This window comes from Gasterosteus aculeatus, chromosome 7, assembly GCF_964276395.1.
Source record: "Gasterosteus aculeatus chromosome 7, fGasAcu3.hap1.1, whole genome shotgun sequence".
Classification (NCBI taxonomy): domain Eukaryota; kingdom Metazoa; phylum Chordata; class Actinopteri; order Perciformes; family Gasterosteidae; genus Gasterosteus; species Gasterosteus aculeatus.
In genome coordinates this window covers 326,362-345,821 of record NC_135694.1, presented here as the reverse complement: position 1 = coordinate 345,821, position 19,460 = coordinate 326,362, and the positions used below count along the sequence as shown (strand labels likewise).

General features: G+C 43.2%; 2 protein-coding genes across 3 annotated transcripts; both read right to left on the bottom strand.

Annotated features, from left to right (window-relative positions):
* Positions 1-77: 77 nt before the first annotated feature.
* Positions 78-3,016, bottom strand: znhit1 (zinc finger, HIT-type containing 1). Of its 2 annotated transcripts, XM_040180509.2 has the most exons (6): positions 2,923-3,016; positions 2,241-2,338; positions 1,997-2,072; positions 1,793-1,872; positions 1,315-1,484; positions 78-340 (listed from the first exon to the last, which is right to left on the bottom strand). In XM_040180509.2, the coding sequence occupies exons 1-6, from the start codon at positions 2,999-3,001 to the stop codon at positions 319-321; spliced, it is 525 nt and encodes a 174-aa protein (XP_040036443.1). In that variant the 5' UTR covers positions 3,002-3,016; the 3' UTR covers positions 78-318. The 2 variants fall into 2 exon arrangements, with proteins under 2 accessions (XP_040036443.1, XP_040036442.2); XM_040180508.2 differs by lacking the exon at positions 2,241-2,338 and having other exon boundaries at positions 2,583-2,986.
* Positions 3,017-3,325: 309 nt separating this feature from the next.
* Positions 3,326-19,175, bottom strand: plod3 (procollagen-lysine, 2-oxoglutarate 5-dioxygenase 3). The gene is made up of 19 exons (XM_078105915.1): positions 18,889-19,175; positions 9,022-9,113; positions 8,792-8,928; positions 8,481-8,644; positions 8,174-8,286; positions 8,030-8,093; positions 7,707-7,804; positions 7,520-7,621; positions 7,305-7,436; positions 7,098-7,219; positions 6,771-6,875; positions 5,532-5,657; positions 5,303-5,444; positions 5,110-5,223; positions 4,958-5,029; positions 4,751-4,855; positions 4,506-4,652; positions 4,295-4,420; positions 3,326-4,215 (listed from the first exon to the last, which is right to left on the bottom strand). The coding sequence occupies exons 1-19, from the start codon at positions 18,971-18,973 to the stop codon at positions 4,060-4,062; spliced, it is 2,202 nt and encodes a 733-aa protein (XP_077962041.1). The 5' UTR covers positions 18,974-19,175; the 3' UTR covers positions 3,326-4,059.
* Between the last annotated feature and the right edge of the window lie 285 nt (positions 19,176-19,460).

Sequence of the window (19,460 nt, the reverse complement as noted above, 5' to 3'; positions counted from 1 at the left end):
TTTGTTCAAATGTTTAAGTTCAACAAAACAATTTATTAAAATAACTTATTGCGTTTGTGGAAAATAAAAACACAGTCTGGTTTTATTTTATTTAATAAAACATGAAAATAAGAAACATTTGTTATTTACAGAAGAATATTTGACGTGTGTGTTTATGAAGTGGTTAGCTTCTATGCTAACGTCCCTGTGACTATGTATTTATTGTATAGTTAATTATTACAGAGTAGCACATACCACAAGCTAACACGTTGCACGCAGCCTACATGCTAAGCTAAGCTAAGTGACGTCCCATCAGTTGCCACGGTGACCAGGCGGCAGTTAGAGCGTCCACTTCAAACACCTGAGGACACACAGACGAGAGTTAAGTACTAACACCTCTTAACTTTACTGAAATAAGTCACACTAAAACATCAAGAAGAAACACTACGTGTTTATGTAAATATACAATGTGTTTGTGTAAATACAGGACGTGTTTATGTAACATATCCAAATTACCACATGTTTATGTAAACACACCACATGCTAATGTAAACACACCACATGCTAATGTAAACACACCACATGCTAATATAAACACACCACATGCTAATATAAACACACCACATGCTAATGTAAATATACCACATGCTAATATAAATACACCACATGTTAATGTAAATATACCACATGTTAATGTAAATATACCACATGTTAATGTAAACATACCACATGCTAATGTCAACACACCACATGCTAATGTAAACACACCACATGCTAATGTAAATATACCACATGCCAATGTAAATACACCACATGTTAATGTCAATACACCACATGCTAATGTAAACACACCACATGCTAATGTAAACATACCACATGCTAATGTCAATATACCACATGTTAATGTAAATATACCACATGCTAATGTCAATATACCACATGCTAATGTAAACACACCACATGCTAATGTAAATATACCACATGTTAATGTAAATATACCACATGCTAATGTCAACACACCACATGTTAATGTAAACACACCACATGCTAATGTAAATATACCACATGCTAATGTAAACACACCACATGCTAATGTAAATATACCACATGCCAATGTAAATACACCACATGTTAATGTAAATACACCACATGCTAATGTAAATATCCAACGTGTTTGTGTAAACATAACGTGTGTATGTAAATATCCAACGTGTTTGTGTAAATATCCAACGTGTTTGTGTAAATATCCAACGTGTTTGTGTAAACATAACGTGTGTATGTAAATATACTATCTGCTGATGTAAATACACCCCATGTTTGTGTAGGTGTGTGTACCTGGTCTCTCTGTGGGTACACAGACACTTGCTGCTGCAGTAGCGCCCCCCACAGGTGGTGCAGGTGTAGTGGGAGGGGAAGCCACAAACGCAGCAAAAGTGTCGGGGGGGCAGCGTGGAGGGAGGCGCCGCCGCAGACAGGTAGTTAGGCTCCGGCCTCTCCGACAGGTTCTACCAATCAGAGAGCAGAGGTCAGCGGAGGTCTTTAACGGGGGTCAGCGGAGGTACTGCAGGGGGGTCGCAACATTTTTGGTTGACAAGTCACTTTTTTCTCTCCAACCAATTTTTCCCCCACATTTTTTAAATGTCCTGAGAATCAGAATCAGATCCGTTCATGCTCACGTCTAAAGAGGGCGGAGCTCAAAAGTAAAAGATGGCGGACGGTGGTAGAATAGGGCGTCCCTGCTGCATCTCGCCATCGGTTTGAGGGACATTGGCCTGAAAACATTGAAGACCCCTGGACTAGAGGATAGACCCACCTCCTCCTCCAGCAGCGTGGTGAAGTTCTTCCTGAAGCGCTGCTTGAAGTGATCGCCCCTCGTCTTCCTCTTCTTCTTCTCTGGAAGCACACCGACACCGGAGAAGGAGAGGACGAAGAGGACGAAGAGGACGAAGAGGAAGGGATACAGAATAAGACGCAATGTCCTTGGATGTGTTCCATCTGGTTAGGTCTCGTGCCTCACCTGGTTCTTCTGTCTCGCTGAAGGCAGGCAGGCGGGCAGTAGGACCAGGGGGAGGTAAGGAGGACAGCGGGTCGTCCTGGAGACACAAAAGACAACAAGACGACTCTGAGAAACATTCTTTAAAGCTTCTGAAAACACAGACTTCTATCTCGACGCCACACAGTGTGATTGGCTGTCGATGACGTCGCACTGAGGACGCACCTTAAGGACGAGCGTTCCACAGGCAGAGCAATGAAAGACAAACCTGGAAGTTGTCTTTCTCCAGAGCGTCAAGCTGCCGGCTTAATCTCCTCTGTCTGGTGGCTTCATCCAGAACTCTGCGCTGACCCGCCTCCACCCGGGCTGAGACAGACAGGGGAGGGACAGAGACAGACAGGGGAACAGAGACAGACAGGGGAGAGACAGAGACAGACAGGGGAGGGACAGAGGAACAGAGACAGAGGAACAGAGACAGACAGGGGAGGGACAGAGACAGACAGGGGAGGGACATAGGAACAGAGACAGAGGAACAGAGACAGACAGGGGAGGGACAGACATACAAGGAGAGAGAGACACGTGAGTTTTAGCGTGTTAAACCAAAACTCACCAAAATATGTCTCCAGACTCCGTCGCGGACTGACGCGTCACAGCCGGACACCGGAAGCAGTTGGAGACTCGTGATGAGCTGAAGTTGAGTTCGGCGGACTGTTTGTCCCCGAGACATCCGGTGGTGACGGTTTTTCCAACGGAAACCGTTCATAAGCAGAGTTCTTCTCGTCTCCGGGAAACGTACCGGAACGAAACCGCGAGACGGACGGAGGCTAAAAGCTGCGACACCGGAGCGACGTTCAGAGCGCGCGTGCACATGACCGCAACACGTGAACGCGCATCCGTACATCACCGTGCGCGTCAGCGCTCACGTTCGGTCCAAACGAAGCCAAACTCACCGGAACCTTTCTTCTCCAGCACCATGGCGGCTGCGTTGTCTCTCACTTCCGGTCTACGGAAGCCGCAGTGCGACCACATCAGACGAAGCGCGAAATAAAACAAAATGGCATAAAATGATTTTTATTTAAACTCAATCTAATATTAATAAATAACTAAACATGAACGAGACTTTAAAGAAGATAACAGATGGTTTTACCACTTTACTATACTTTAATTAGCATTTACATTAAAACAATTGAGAAAAGTTTGAAGGAGCTCTTGTATCAATGACTTTAAAACTCCACTTTCCATTAGAAAACTAATCAAAAGTTTAAATGTGAGAGTGATACTGAGGTTGATAATCAATAAACGTATTAAAACAACAATCAGGAGCCCAAACATACCATAGAAAAAGAACTGCACTTGTGGTGAAATCATTTATTAAATCATAAATTCATTTGCTCAGTCAAATAATTTAACGTAGTTCATACAAAGCCAGAGACGCTCTAGTCGTCAGGGAGATCGACTTGTAGAAACCTCGAGACGGAAAAATACTTGACTAGGAGATGGAAACACGACCTCAGTGAAACCAAAGAAATATGAAAAGGCCTTTAGTGTTTCCCCAGTAACAGTTTCACCCCTAAAAAATACATTTACAACCCTCACAAACTATATTCATTCATTCTGCAGAGATCTCTCGCATCAGCGTTTAGATCTGTGCCGGTTGCCACGGTGACCGAGCATCCCCCAAGCGGCCGGCCTGGCACAAGTCACAGACGGCGTCATGCTGCGTGCATAGTTTCAAGTAGCTTGATAAGGCAGCGGTGACACAACACACGCTTATTCTTAAAGGCCGCATTTGCTTGTGTGAAGTTAAAACATGAAGACCAAATAAAGTAACTTTTAATAAGAAATGTCATGTGACGCTGCATTCAGGGTCCTGCGTTAAAAGCCGTCACCCCTTGCTGGAGTTACGGGATGAAATGAAATTCGTCCAATCACAAAAGAGGCAAACATCGGGATACAACAAAGTCAGGTAGGAGAAGGTTAGGACGATGCGTTCACGGACATCACGTCTTCCTCTGTCCTGTCTGTCGCCATGGCGACGATGAGATGCACTGATTTTCTCACAAACACACACAGACAGAAGAGCGGTGTTAAGGGTCTACGAAGGACACCATGATGTACCGGGTCCCCCTGGTAGTCGGCAGGCCCTCGTGGTAGTGCGTCAGGCGGCCGGGGTGCATGAAGGACCAGCCCTTCCTGGGAGACTCCACCTGACAGTCGTAGCGCAGGAAACGGCAGCCTCCACCCTGACGCACAGTCACAGACACTTCAACGGGTGGAACCATTAACCGGTGGACGTTCCCACGTAGTCGTACGTGCATTTACCTCGTAGTCGGAGCCTTTGCTGTTCAGCGCCACGTTGATGGTGAACGTGGACGAGTCGTGATGCGGCCGCAGAGACGGCTGCTCATCAGGACGGTAACGCACCACGAAGTTCATGATGGCCTGAGCCTGCAAACACAACCTCAGCGTGGTACCTGAAGTGCACCTCAGCGTGGTACTTGAAGTGTACTTTAGTGTAGTATCTGAAGTGTACCTTGGGGAAGTAGCCCGGGTAGAGCTTTTCAGTGACGGGGGCGATGTACTCCTTGAGGAACTTCAACCACTCCTTCTCAAACTCAATCTGGGTCATGTGGATATCCACCGTTGGGACGTTTTCGTAGCCACCAGCCAGACGCTCATCCTAAACAAGTAGACAGGACAGACCATAGTACTTTGACACAGAACCATAGTACTTTGTTACCTCACTTCACCTGCGTGTTTCATAAACAGAGAGATCACCTTGTGTGATCCTCCTGACCACTGGCCATTGTGTTCCATGGTCTCCACCAGATGATCACACATCTTCTCTGAGAAGGCTGGAAACCAGTAAACATCTGGACAAGGCTGAGAGAGAAGTTCAGATCTTTATTTAACTACAGATGCTTTAAAGATTGGTGAAACATATCAACTCAGGTCAATTGACTTTTATTCATTTGGTTTTGTCACCTGCTCCACAAAGTTGTTCTCATCCTCAAAGATCTTGGAGTAGTTTTCACTGATGTACTTCTCCTTCCAGTCCTGCAAATACTCAAAACATTCAGCATGTGCTCATTGGGTTCACCAATGCGTTTGTGAGTGTTTGTTGATGTTTTTCTGACCACAGGGTTGTCAAAGATCTGCCACATGTCCGGGTGAAGACGGGACGTGTTGAAGTTGGTCGATGCCACCAGACGACCAAACTCGTCCCGGTTCGACACAAACATGAAGACTCCCTGAGGACACACGGCCCATTACAGCCACTCAGCATTCTAACCAGTGTAAAGGAGTCTCGAGGGTTTCAGCAGCCGTTACCTGGTCTCTGATGCTCCTGCAGAAGACCATGTCCGGGTCCATTCCCTCCTCCACGTACAGGCTTACCTGAGACAGCTTTGACCGCAGCACGCTGCCTTTGATCAGGTACGCCTGCGTGATGTACGGCACGTTCCACAGACCTCTACAGACAACAGTCACACAGGTAAACACTAGAAACAACAACAAAAACACACAGACTACTCCGGTAAACTACGGTGTGCCGGCTCACATCCTCTTGGCCTGGACGATCTCAATGTAGTCTTCAGATCTGGAGTAGAACCCTTCAGGACTCAGAGCGCCCCAGAAGTTACTCCACAGCTTGCCGTGTTTGGACAACATGGGGGCAATAACTGACCTGAGACGGAAACAGAGGATTTATTCTCGTTCAGCCAGCGTCTGGATTGGGACGTCACCAAAGCAGGAGCTCCCTTTTCCACCGGTAAGCACACTAGTGTGTCGGCTCCACGTGAGGCTGCTAGTGTGGACTTGTTGGGGTGTGAGGCACACTAGTGTGTCGGCTCCATGTGAGGCTGCTAGTGTGGACTTGTTGGGGTGTGAGGCACACTAGTGTGTCGGCTCCACGTGAGGCTGCTAGTGTGGACTTGTTGGGGTGTGAGGCACACTAGTGTGTCGGCTCCATGTGAGGCTGCTAGTGTGGACTTGTTGGGGTGTGAGGCACACTAGTGTGTCGGCTCCATGTGAGGCTGCTAGTGTGGACTTGTTGGGGTGTGAGGCACACTAGTGTGTCGGCTCCATGTGAGGCTGCTAGTGTGGACTTGTTGGGGTGTGAGGCACACTAGTGTGTCGGCTCCACGTGAGGCTGCTAGTGTGGACTTGTTGGGGTGTGAGGTACACTAGTGTGTCGGCTCCACGTGAGGCTGCTAGTGTGGACTTGTTGGGGTGTGAGGTACACTAGTGTGTCGGCTCCATGTGAGGCTGCTAGTGTGGACTTGTTGGGGTGTGAGGTACACTAGTGTGTCGGCTCCACGTGAGGCTGCTAGTGTGGACTTGTTGGGGTGTGAGGCACACTAGTGTGTCGGCTCCACGTGAGGCTGCTAGTGTGGACTTGTTGGGGTGTGAGGCACACTAGTGTGTCGGCTCCACGTGAGGCTGCTAGTGTGGACTTGTTGGGGTGTGAGGCACACTAGTGTGTCGGCTCCATGTGAGGCTGCTAGTGTGGACTTGTTGGGGTGTGAGGCACACTAGTGTGTCGGCTCCACGTGAGGCTGCTAGTGTGGACTTGTTGGGGTGTGAGGCACACTAGTGTGTCGGCTCCATGTGAGGCTGCTAGTGTGGACTTGTTGGGGTGTGAGGTACACTAGAGTGTCGGCTCCACGTGAGGCTGCTAGTGTGGACTTGTTGGGGTGTGAGGTACACTAGTGTGTCGGCTCCATGTGAGGCTGCTAGTGTGGACTTGTTGGGGTGTGAGGTAGCAGGGTCGACTCTTCAGTGTAAGGAGACTACGTACTTGTTTTCTTCGATTAGGATCCTCAGTGTGTCCGGGTTCGTCAAGGCCACGTCGGAGTCGATGCTGAAGTAGTAATCACACTCCGGATCCTTCTTACACGCGTCGCTGCATACAAATAAACCCTCTACTCATTATTTAAGATCTGCTATGTTCTTAAAGTTTTACACCTGAGAGTCCATGAAGGTCTACTTGAGACACACGTCTTAATGTGGTGATGGTCCCACAACTTCTCACATGTATTTATTTATTAACGATTATATGGAAAATAAAACTACTGTGATACAAATGTCTCCTACGCATAGAACCCTCTAGACCCGCTGCACTCACACAAACATGGCTCTGGCCTTGTTCTCCTGGAGGTTCTCCTCTGGTCCCACCAGCCGGGCGTTGGGGAACCGAGCTCTGTGACGCTCCCAGAACCTCTGGATGTGGCGCTCGTGGTACACCACCTGGATCACATGTGGATTAGAGGGATCAGAGCGGGGCCGAGCGCGCCGGGTCACAGCACGCTGGCTTCTGTAAGTGGCGCCGTACGTTGTTGTGGACAAAGAGGCGGAGCCTCGCCGCCGGGTAGTTGAGCGTGGTGAGCCGATCCAAGAACTCCTCCATGAAGGGGGTAGCGTGCTCGATGAACACGGCAATGTAGACCAGCGGCATCTCCTCATCCTGCACACACACACACACACACACACTCTTTAACCAAGGCTGCAGGGGGCGGGGCTTGGCTTTAGTCTGAGGAGGGAACCCACAGGAGCCTCGTTGAAGAACAGCAGGTCCTCGTCACAGATCCCACAGCCGGTCTCGAAGGTCCAGGCCGAGGGGACGTAGTTACCCAGGTAGTTCAGTTGCAGCTGGGGGGAGACAGGTCACGTGACCTCAATATGCTATTCTCTTGTCATATAAACACAGACACAGAGGGCTGTGATTGGTCGGTACCTTGGTGGGGCCGTTGCCATGGACGATGACGGGGAGCGTGTCGAAGGCCACGTTCCTGGCTCTGACCTTTGACCTCTCAAACTTCAGGACGACTTCCTCTGACGGACGTAGACGATACATTTCACACTGACACTTCACACTACAGCGTGTGTTACAGTGTGTGTCTGTGTGTGTTACTGAGTGTGTGTGTGTGTGTGTGTGTGTGTGTTACTGAGTGTGTGTGTGTGTGTGTGTGTGTGTTACTGAGTGTGTGTGTGTGTGTGTGTTACTGAGTGTGTGTGTGTGTGTGTGTGTGTGTGTTACTGAGTGTGTCTGTGTCTCACCAACGGCTCCGTTCAGATTTTGGAAGATTCTGGAGCGATGGTCTAGAGTCATATTGAATTTGGCCTGGAAAGACAACATCATCATCATCATCATCATCCTCCTCCTCCTCCTCCTCTAAACCCTCCTCCTCCTCCTCTTCTCACCCTCTGCTTCTTGTCCAGGTAGATTTTGGTGTAGAACAGCTGGTCGTCGTCGTTGTCTTTGTACTTCCACTGTTGAACCATTGAACTGAGATCTGTGGAGAAGCCGATGAACCCTGAACACACACACACACACACACACACACACACACACACACTCTCATTTGAACTTCTTCAAGGTTCTTTCTTCATCAACATTCTCCCTCTCAGATGATGAGGGTTTGGATTCACACGAGTCGGAGACATCCCAGCGTCCTTGACCCCACGTGGAGTGTCATCATCTGAGGAGCATAAAGAGGACTCGTCTTACCTCCGGAGTTGAGGAAGCGTTTCCCAGAATGCACCTCCGGGTACTTGGAGGCCAGTCTCTGGTCGGGCCAGCAGAAGCCCTCGGCTGAGAAGACCACCCGGTGAGCCAGACGAGAGAACTTGGAGAGCAGCTCCTCAGGACCCGACGCAAAGATCACGTCGTAGCTAAAGAGGGAGTTTCAAAATAAAAGACTTTACACATGATGAAAACTGGTGAGGGACAATGAATCCCTAATCAAATGAAAGCAGAGGACCACAATGATGTATGACGCGCACACACACACACACACACACACACACACACACACACACCTGTCCACGAACAAGACAACCAAGTCCTTGTTGTCAGAGTGTTTGAGTAGCTCCGCCTTTAACCATCTGACCTTCTGACCGCCGCCCACCGTCCGAGCCACATCGCCCCCCTTCCACTGCTCCCCCAGACCCAGGACCTGAACACATCATCATGGTCACCATCATCACCACCATGGTCACCATCATCATCATCATCCCCACTGGTTGCATCATGCGTGCAGGTGTGTTACCTTCACGGTGTAGTTGAACTCTCTGGCCGTCCTCATGAAGCGGTTGAAGCCGTCAGTCTCTTCTGTTGCCGCAGTGATCACCAGCAGATTTTCTACACACACACACACACACACACACACAAAACCTTTATGATCTGGTTGAACAACACCGTAGTTTTGAGGAAAGAATATGTGTGACATCACACCGAGGGGCCGCTCTGATTGGCTGTCCAAGATCAGAAAGGATGAAACTCATCAGGTCCACTTATACTACAGTGAAAATATACTTACACTGCTAAGTATTATAGCATTGATCAATAAAGGCGATTGTTTTAGGGGTTTTATATCATCTGTAAAAAAGCATAATTAAAAAGTAGGAAACGGAAATACTCAACTAAGGTCCTTAAGGAAAGATTCAGGTTCTTCTCCAAACTGGACAAAGAGCTGAAGAAATGCCATCAAGACCAACCAGTTGTTGTTGTGACTTTAACTTTAACAGTATCATGAGGCCTGGACCTGGTGGACACATGGAGAACCAAACATCTGCATCCAGTCAGCACTGATGCTCAGTGCCATCGGTCGTGTCGGCTTCAGGGACCACACCACAGAGGTCAAAGGGTCAGGTCAAACTGGCTCAATAAGGCTTTAATAAGGCTCCTGTAAGACGAGGACCAGGCCGCTGTACGCGCTACGCCTTTAAGAGACTGATCTCCCTGCCATCCAATCGGCTTACACCGATGGTTGGTGTTGGTTTCCACTGAGGAGGAGCTTTGTTAGGCTACGCAAAGGCCTGAGAGGGGGCCGTGCTGGGGGGCCGTGCTGGGGGGCCGTGCTGGGGGGCCGTGCTGGGGGGCCGGAGAGCCGGCCGGTGGGAAGGGGGCGGAAAGTCCTGTAGGGTTTGTACTGCAGAGTATTTTGGAAATTTCTTATACGTCTTGCATATGAATAATAGGATTTGACATTGTTTTATGAAAATGTATAAAATGTACAGAACTGTAAAAAATGTAGTACAGTATGAAGTACTAAAGGTAGCTCTGAGATGTAGTACAGTATGAAGTACTAAAGGTAACTGAGATGTAGTACAGTATGAAGTACTAAAGGTAACTGAGATGTAGTACAGTATGAAGTACTAAAGGTACCTCTGAGATGTAGTACAGTATGAAGTACTAAAGGTACCTCTGAGATGTAGTACAGTATGAAGTACTAAAGGTACCTCTGAGATGTAGTACAGTATGAAGTACTAAAGGTAGCTCTGAGATGTAGTACAGTATGAAGTACTAAAGGTAACTGAGATGTAGTACAGTATGAAGTACTAAAGGTACCTCTGAGATGTAGTACAGTATGAAGTACTAAAGGTAACTGAGATGTAGTACAGTTTGAAGTACTAAAGGTACCTCTCAGATGTAGTACAGTATGAAGTACTAAAGGTAACTGAGATGTAGTACAGTTTGAAGTACTAAAGGTACCTCTGAGATGTAGTACAGTATGAAGTACTAAAGGTACCTCTGAGATGTAGTACAGTATGAAGTACTAAAGGTAACTGAGATGTAGTACAGTATGAAGTACTGAAAGGTAACTGAGATGTAGTACAGTATGAAGTACTAAAGGTACCTCTGAGATGTAGTACAGTATGAAGTACTAAAGGTACCTCTGAGATGTAGTACAGTATGAAGTACTAAAGGTACCTCTGAGATGTAGTACAGTATGAAGTACTAAAGGTACCTCTGAGATGTAGTACAGTATGAAGTACTAAAGGTAACTGAGATGTAGTACAGTTTGAAGTACTAAAGGTACCTCTCAGATGTAGTACAGTATGAAGTACTAAAGGTAACTGAGATGTAGTACAGTTTGAAGTACTAAAGGTACCTCTGAGATGTAGTACAGTATGAAGTACTAAAGGTACCTCTGAGATGTAGTACAGTATGAAGTACTAAAGGTAACTGAGATGTAGTACAGTATGAAGTACTAAAAGGTAACTGAGATGTAGTACAGTATGAAGTACTAAAGGTACCTCTGAGATGTAGTACAGTATGAAGTACTAAAGGTACCTCTGAGATGTAGTACAGTATGAAGTACTAAAGGTACCTCTGAGATGTAGTACAGTATGAAGTACTAAAGGTAACTGAGATGTAGTACAGTATGAAGTACTAAAGGTAACTGAGATGTAGTACAGTTTGAAGTACTAAAGGTACCTCTGAGATGTAGTACAGTATGAAGTACTAAAGGTAACTGAGATGTAGTACAGTTTGAAGTACTAAAGGTACATCTCAGATGTAGTACAGTATGAAGTACTAAAGGTAACTGAGATGTAGTACAGTATGAAGTACTAAAGGTACCTCTGAGATGTAGTATAGTATGAAGTACTAAAGGTACCTCTGAGATGTAGTACAGTATGAAGTACTAAAGGTAACTGAGATGTCGTACAGTATGAAGTACTAAAGGTAACTGAGATGTAGTACAGTATGAAGTACTAAAGGTAACTGAGATGTAGTACAGTATGAAGTACTAAAGGTAACTGAGATGTAGTACAGTATGAAGTACTAAAGGTAACTGAGATGTAGTACAGTATGAAGTACTAAAGGTACCTCTGAGATGTAGTACAGTATGAAGTACTAAAGGTACCTCTGAGATGTAGTACAGTATGAAGTACTAAAGGTACCTCTGAGATGTAGTACAGTATGAAGTACTAAAGGTAGCTCTGAGATGTAGTACAGTATGAAGTACTAAAGGTAACTGAGATGTAGTACAGTATGAAGTACTAAAGGTACCTCTGAGATGTAGTACAGTATGAAGTACTAAAGGTAACTGAGATGTAGTACAGTTTGAAGTACTAAAGGTACCTCTCAGATGTAGTACAGTATGAAGTACTAAAGGTAACTGAGATGTAGTACAGTTTGAAGTACTAAAGGTACCTCTGAGATGTAGTACAGTATGAAGTACTAAAGGTACCTCTGAGATGTAGTACAGTATGAAGTACTAAAGGTAACTGAGATGTAGTACAGTATGAAGTACTGAAAGGTAACTGAGATGTAGTACAGTATGAAGTACTAAAGGTACCTCTGAGATGTAGTACAGTATGAAGTACTAAAGGTACCTCTGAGATGTAGTACAGTATGAAGTACTAAAGGTACCTCTGAGATGTAGTACAGTATGAAGTACTAAAGGTAACTGAGATGTAGTACAGTATGAAGTACTAAAGGTACCTCTGAGATGTAGTACAGTATGAAGTACTAAAGGTAACTGAGATGTAGTACAGTTTGAAGTACTAAAGGTACCTCTCAGATGTAGTACAGTATGAAGTACTAAAGGTAACTGAGATGTAGTACAGTTTGAAGTACTAAAGGTACCTCTGAGATGTAGTACAGTATGAAGTACTAAAGGTACCTCTGAGATGTAGTACAGTATGAAGTACTAAAGGTAACTGAGATGTAGTACAGTATGAAGTACTAAAAGGTAACTGAGATGTAGTACAGTATGAAGTACTAAAGGTACCTCTGAGATGTAGTACAGTATGAAGTACTAAAGGTACCTCTGAGATGTAGTACAGTATGAAGTACTAAAGGTACCTCTGAGATGTAGTACAGTATGAAGTACTAAAGGTAACTGAGATGTAGTACAGTATGAAGTACTAAAGGTAACTGAGATGTAGTACAGTTTGAAGTACTAAAGGTACCTCTGAGATGTAGTACAGTATGAAGTACTAAAGGTAACTGAGATGTAGTACAGTTTGAAGTACTAAAGGTACATCTCAGATGTAGTACAGTATGAAGTACTAAAGGTAACTGAGATGTAGTACAGTATGAAGTACTAAAGGTACCTCTGAGATGTAGTATAGTATGAAGTACTAAAGGTACCTCTGAGATGTAGTACAGTATGAAGTACTAAAGGTAACTGAGATGTCGTACAGTATGAAGTACTAAAGGTAACTGAGATGTAGTACAGTATGAAGTACTAAAGGTAACTGAGATGTAGTACAGTATGAAGTACTAAAGGTAACTGAGATGTAGTACAGTTTGAAGTACTAAAGGTACCTCTCAGATGTAGTACAGTATGAAGTACTAAAGGTACCTCTGAGATGTAGTACAGTATGAAGTACTAAAGGTAACTGAGATGTAGTACAGTATGAAGTACTAAAAGGTAACTGAGATGTAGTACAGTATGAAGTACTAAAGGTACCTCTGAGATGTAGTACAGTATGAAGTACTAAAGGTACCTCTGAGATGTAGTACAGTATGAAGTACTAAAGGTACCTCTGAGATGTAGTACAGTATGAAGTACTAAAGGTACCTCTGAGATGTAGTACAGTATGAAGTACTAAAGGTAACTGAGATGTAGTACAGTATGAAGTACTAAAGGTAACTGAGATGTAGTACAGTTTGAAGTACTAAAGGTACCTCTGAGATGTAGTACAGTATGAAGTACTAAAGGTAACTGAGATGTAGTACAGTTTGAAGTACTAAAGGTACCTCTCAGATGTAGTACAGTATGAAGTACTAAAGGTACCTCTGAGATGTAGTACAGTTTGAAGTACTAAAGGTACCTCTGAGATGTAGTACAGTATGAAGTACTAAAGGTAACTGAGATGTAGTACAGTATGAAGTACTAAAGGTAACTGAGATGTAGTACAGTTTGAAGTACTAAAGGTACCTCTGAGATGTAGTACAGTATGAAGTACTAAAGGTAACTGAGATGTAGTACAGTTTGAAGTACTAAAGGTACCTCTCAGATGTAGTACAGTATGAAGTACTAAAGGTACCTCTCAGATGTAGTACAGCATGAAGTACTAAAGGTAACTGAGATGTAGTATAGTATGAAGTACTAAAGGTACCTCTGAGATGTAGTACAGTATGAAGTACTAAAGGTAACTGAGATGTAGTACAGTATGAAGTACTAAAGGTAACTGAGATGTAGTACAGTTTGAAGTACTAAAGGTACCTCTCAGATGTAGTACAGTATGAAGTACTAAAGGTACCTCTGAGATGTAGTACAGTATGAAGTACTAAAGGTAACTGAGATGTAGTACAGTATGAAGTACTAAAAGGTAACTGAGATGTAGTACAGTTTGAAGTACTAAAGGTACCTCTCAGATGTAGTACAGTATGAAGTACTAAAGGTACCTCTGAGATGTAGTACAGTATGAAGTACTAAAGGTAACTGAGATGTAGTACAGTTTGAAGTACTAAAGGTACCTCTCAGATGTAGTACAGTATGAAGTACTAAAGGTAACTGAGATGTAGTATAGTATGAAGTACTAAAGGTACCTCTGAGATGTAGTACAGTATGAAGTACTAAAGGTAACTGAGATGTCGTACAGTATGAAGTACTAAAGGTAACTGAGATGTAGTACAGTATGAAGTACTAAAGGTAACTGAGATGTAGTACAGTATGAAGTACTAAAGGTAACTGAGATGTAGTACAATATGAAGTACTAAAAGGTAACTGAGATGTAGTACAGTATGAAGTACTAAAGGTACCTCTCAGATGTAGTACAGTATGAAGTACTAAAGGTACCTCTGAGATGTAGTACAGTATGAAGTACTAAAGGTACCTCTGAGATGTAGTACAGTATGAAGTACTAAAGGTAACTGAGATGTAGTACAGTATGAAGTACTAAAGGTAACTGAGATGTAGTACAGTTTGAAGTACTAAAGGTACCTCTCAGATGTAGTACAGTATGAAGTACTAAAGGTAACTGAGATGTAGTATAGTATGAAGTACTAAAGGTACCTCTGAGATGTAGTACAGTATGAAGTACTAAAGGTAACTGAGATGTCGTACAGTATGAAGTACTAAAGGTACCTCTGAGATGTAGTACAGTATGAAGTACTAAAGGTAACTGAGATGTAGTACAGTATGAAGTACTAAAGGTAACTGAGATGTAGTACAGTTTGAAGTACTAAAGGTACCTCTCAGATGTAGTACAGTATGAAGTACTAAAGGTACCTCTGAGATGTAGTACAGTATGAAGTACTAAAGGTAACTGAGATGTAGTACAGTATGAAGTACTAAAAGGTAACTGAGATGTAGTACAGTTTGAAGTACTAAAGGTACCTCTCAGATGTAGTACAGTATGAAGTACTAAAGGTACCTCTGAGATGTAGTACAGTATGAAGTACTAAAGGTAACTGAGATGTAGTACAGTTTGAAGTACTAAAGGTACCTCTCAGATGTAGTACAGTATGAAGTACTAAAGGTAACTGAGATGTAGTATAGTATGAAGTACTAAAGGTACCTCTGAGATGTAGTACAGTATGAAGTACTAAAGGTAACTGAGATGTCGTACAGTATGAAGTACTAAAGGTAACTGAGATGTAGTACAGTATGAAGTACTAAAGGTAACTGAGATGTAGTACAGTATGAAGTACTAAAGGTAACTGAGATGTAGTACAATATGAAGTACTAAAAGGTAACTGAGATGTAGTACAGTATGAAGTACTAAAGGTACCTCTCAGATGTAGTACAGTATGAAGTACTAAAGGTACCTCTGAGATGTAGTACAGTATGAAGTACTAAAGGTACCTCTGAGATGTAGTACAGTATGAAGTACTAAAGGTAACTGAGATGTAGTACAGTATGAAGTACTAAAGGTAACTGAGATGTAGTACAGTTTGAAGTACTAAAGGTACCTCTCAGATGTAGTACAGTATGAAGTACTAAAGGTAACTGAGATGTAGTATAGTATGAAGTACTAAAGGTACCTCTGAGATGTAGTACAGTATGAAGTACTAAAGGTAACTGAGATGTCGTACAGTATGAAGTACTAAAGGTACCTCTGAGATGTAGTACAGTATGAAGTACTAAAGGTAACTGAGATGTAGTACAGTATGAAGTACTAAAGGTAACTGAGATGTAGTACAGTTTGAAGTACTAAAGGTACCTCTCAGATGTAGTACAGTATGAAGTACTAAAGGTACCTCTGAGATGTAGTACAGTATGAAGTACTAAAGGTAACTGAGATGTAGTACAGTATGAAGTACTAAAAGGTAACTGAGATGTAGTACAGTTTGAAGTACTAATGGTACCTCTCAGATGTAGTACAGTATGAAGTACTAAAGGTACCTCTGAGATGTAGTACAGTTTGAAGTACTAAAGGTAACTGAGATGTAGTACAGTATGAAGAACTAAAGGTACCTCTGAGATGTAGTACAGTATGAAGTACTAAAGGTACCTCTGAGATGTAGTACAGTATGAAGTACTAAAGGTAACTGAGATGTAGTACAGTATGAAGTACTAAAGGTACCTCTGAGATGTAGTACAGTATGAAGTACTAAAGGTAACTGAGATGTAGTACAGTATGAAGTACTAAAGGTACCTCTGAGATGTAGTACAGTATGAAGTACTATGAGTACCTCTGAGATGTAGTACAGTTTGAAGTACTAAAGGTAACTGAGATGTAGTACAGTATGAAGTACTAAAGGTACCTCTGAGATGTAGTACAGTATGAAGTACTAAAGGTAACTGAGATGTAGTACAGTATGAAGTACTAAAGGTACCTCTGAGATGTAGTACAGTATGAAGTACTATGAGTACCTCTGAGATGTAGTACAGTTTGAAGTACTAAAGGTAACTGAGATGTAGTACAGTATGAAGAACTAAAGGTACCTCTGAGATGTAGTACAGTATGAAGTACTAAAGGTAACTGAGATGTAGTACAGTATGAAGTACTAAAGGTAACTGAGATGTAGTACAGTTTGAAGTACTAAAGGTACCTCTCAGATGTAGTACAGTATGAAGTACTAAAGGTACCTCTGAGATGTAGTACAGTATGAAGTACTAAAGGTACCTCTGAGATGTAGTACAGTATGAAGTACTAAAGGTAACTGAGATGTAGTACAGTATGAAGTACTAAAGGTAACTGAGATGTAGTACAGTTTGAAGTACTAAAGGTACCTCTCAGATGTAGTACAGTTTGAAGTACTAAAGGTACCTCTCAGATGTAGTACAGTATGAAGTACTAAAGGTACCTCTGAGATGTAGTACAGTATGAAGTACTAAAGGTAACTGAGATGTAGTACAGTTTGAAGTACTAAAGGTACCTCTCAGATGTAGTACAGTATGAAGTACTAAAGGTAACTGAGATGTAGTATAGTATGAAGTACTAAAGGTACCTCTGAGATGTAGTACAGTATGAAGTACTAAAGGTAACTGAGATGTCGTACAGTATGAAGTACTAAAGGTAACTGAGATGTAGTACAGTATGAAGTACTAAAGGTAACTGAGATGTAGTACAATATGAAGTACTAAAAGGTAACTGAGATGTAGTACAGTATGAAGTACTAAAGGTACCTCTCAGATGTAGTACAGTATGAAGTACTAAAGGTACCTCTGAGATGTAGTACAGTATGAAGTACTAAAGGTACCTCTGAGATGTAGTACAGTATGAAGTACTAAAGGTAACTGAGATGTAGTACAGTATGAAGTACTAAAGGTAACTGAGATGTAGTACAGTTTGAAGTACTAAAGGTACCTCTCAGATGTAGTACAGTATGAAGTACTAAAGGTAACTGAGATGTAGTATAGTATGAAGTACTAAAGGTACCTCTGAGATGTAGTACAGTATGAAGTACTAAAGGTAACTGAGATGTCGTACAGTATGAAGTACTAAAGGTACCTCTGAGATGTAGTACAGTATGAAGTACTAAAGGTAACTGAGATGTAGTACAGTATGAAGTACTAAAGGTAACTGAGATGTAGTACAGTTTGAAGTACTAAAGGTACCTCTCAGATGTAGTACAGTATGAAGTACTAAAGGTACCTCTGAGATGTAGTACAGTATGAAGTACTAAAGGTAACTGAGATGTAGTACAGTATGAAGTACTAAAAGGTAACTGAGATGTAGTACAGTTTGAAGTACTAATGGTACCTCTCAGATGTAGTACAGTATGAAGTACTAAAGGTACCTCTGAGATGTAGTACAGTTTGAAGTACTAAAGGTAACTGAGATGTAGTACAGTATGAAGAACTAAAGGTACCTCTGAGATGTAGTACAGTATGAAGTACTAAAGGTACCTCTGAGATGTAGTACAGTATGAAGTACTAAAGGTAACTGAGATGTAGTACAGTATGAAGTACTAAAGGTACCTCTGAGATGTAGTACAGTATGAAGTACTAAAGGTAACTGAGATGTAGTACAGTATGAAGTACTAAAGGTACCTCTGAGATGTAGTACAGTATGAAGTACTATGAGTACCTCTGAGATGTAGTACAGTTTGAAGTACTAAAGGTAACTGAGATGTAGTACAGTATGAAGTACTAAAGGTACCTCTGAGATGTAGTACAGTATGAAGTACTAAAGGTAACTGAGATGTAGTACAGTATGAAGTACTAAAGGTACCTCTGAGATGTAGTACAGTATGAAGTACTATGAGTACCTCTGAGATGTAGTACAGTTTGAAGTACTAAAGGTAACTGAGATGTAGTACAGTATGAAGAACTAAAGGTACCTCTGAGATGTAGTACAGTATGAAGTACTAAAGGTACCTCTGAGATGTAGTACAGTATGAAGTACTAAAGGTACCTCTGAGATGTAGTACAGTATGAAGTACTAAAGGTAACTGAGATGTAGTACAGTATGAAGTACTAAAGGTACCTCTGAGATGTAGTACAGTATGAAGTACTATGAGTACCTCTGAGATGTAACTAGTACAGTATGAAGTAATCAGCTCCATTAGCTTAGCATTAGGCTAACAGTTAGAAAGTGAGAGGGTTCCACGCGAGCAGTTGATAAACTATTAATAAATATTAGTAGGTTAAACTGAAAGTGAGGCGTGACTTTGTGTCCCCATGGAAACCGTTTAAAAAGACGTCACAGAGAACCGTTAGCCCGGTGGCTACAGCGGGTCACAGTAGTCCGCCTGGCCGAGCGGGGAGCCTCCAAAGCGGCCTTACCTGGAGAAAGCCTCCGGTGCTCGGCTGACACGGAGCTCTGGAAGAAGAAGAGAGCCAGCAGGCCGAGAAGAAGACAAGAAAACATGGCTGCTGTTGGTAAAGGTTCAGGCAGTTAACTGTGACATTCCTCCTCTGCTGCTCGAAGTCTGAGTTCCTTTCTGGATTCCCAAGTGCTCTTCAAATCTCGCTTGTTATCGCGATAGAGAAATATGTCAACAAAAGCCCCCCAATAAACTCGACCGCCCACTTTAGTGTTTCAGCCAACGAGAAGTTCCCGTGTTGATTGACGGATTCCCCAGCAAATCAGCGCTCTGTACCGGTTTACTGCGAGCCAAACAGAGGAGGACAAATGGAAAGGAGTGGGCAGATATTTTTCTTCACTTGGAGAAAGTTCGTGAAAAATCTTTGCCACGTCTGAAGCATTCCAGAGGCGGCGGGGGGTGGGGGGCTTATTGTATGTATATATATATATATCCATCCATCCATTGTCAAACCGCTTATCCTGCACACAGGGTCGCGGGGGGGCTGGAGTCCATCCCAGCCAACTTCGGGCGATAGACAGGGTACACCCT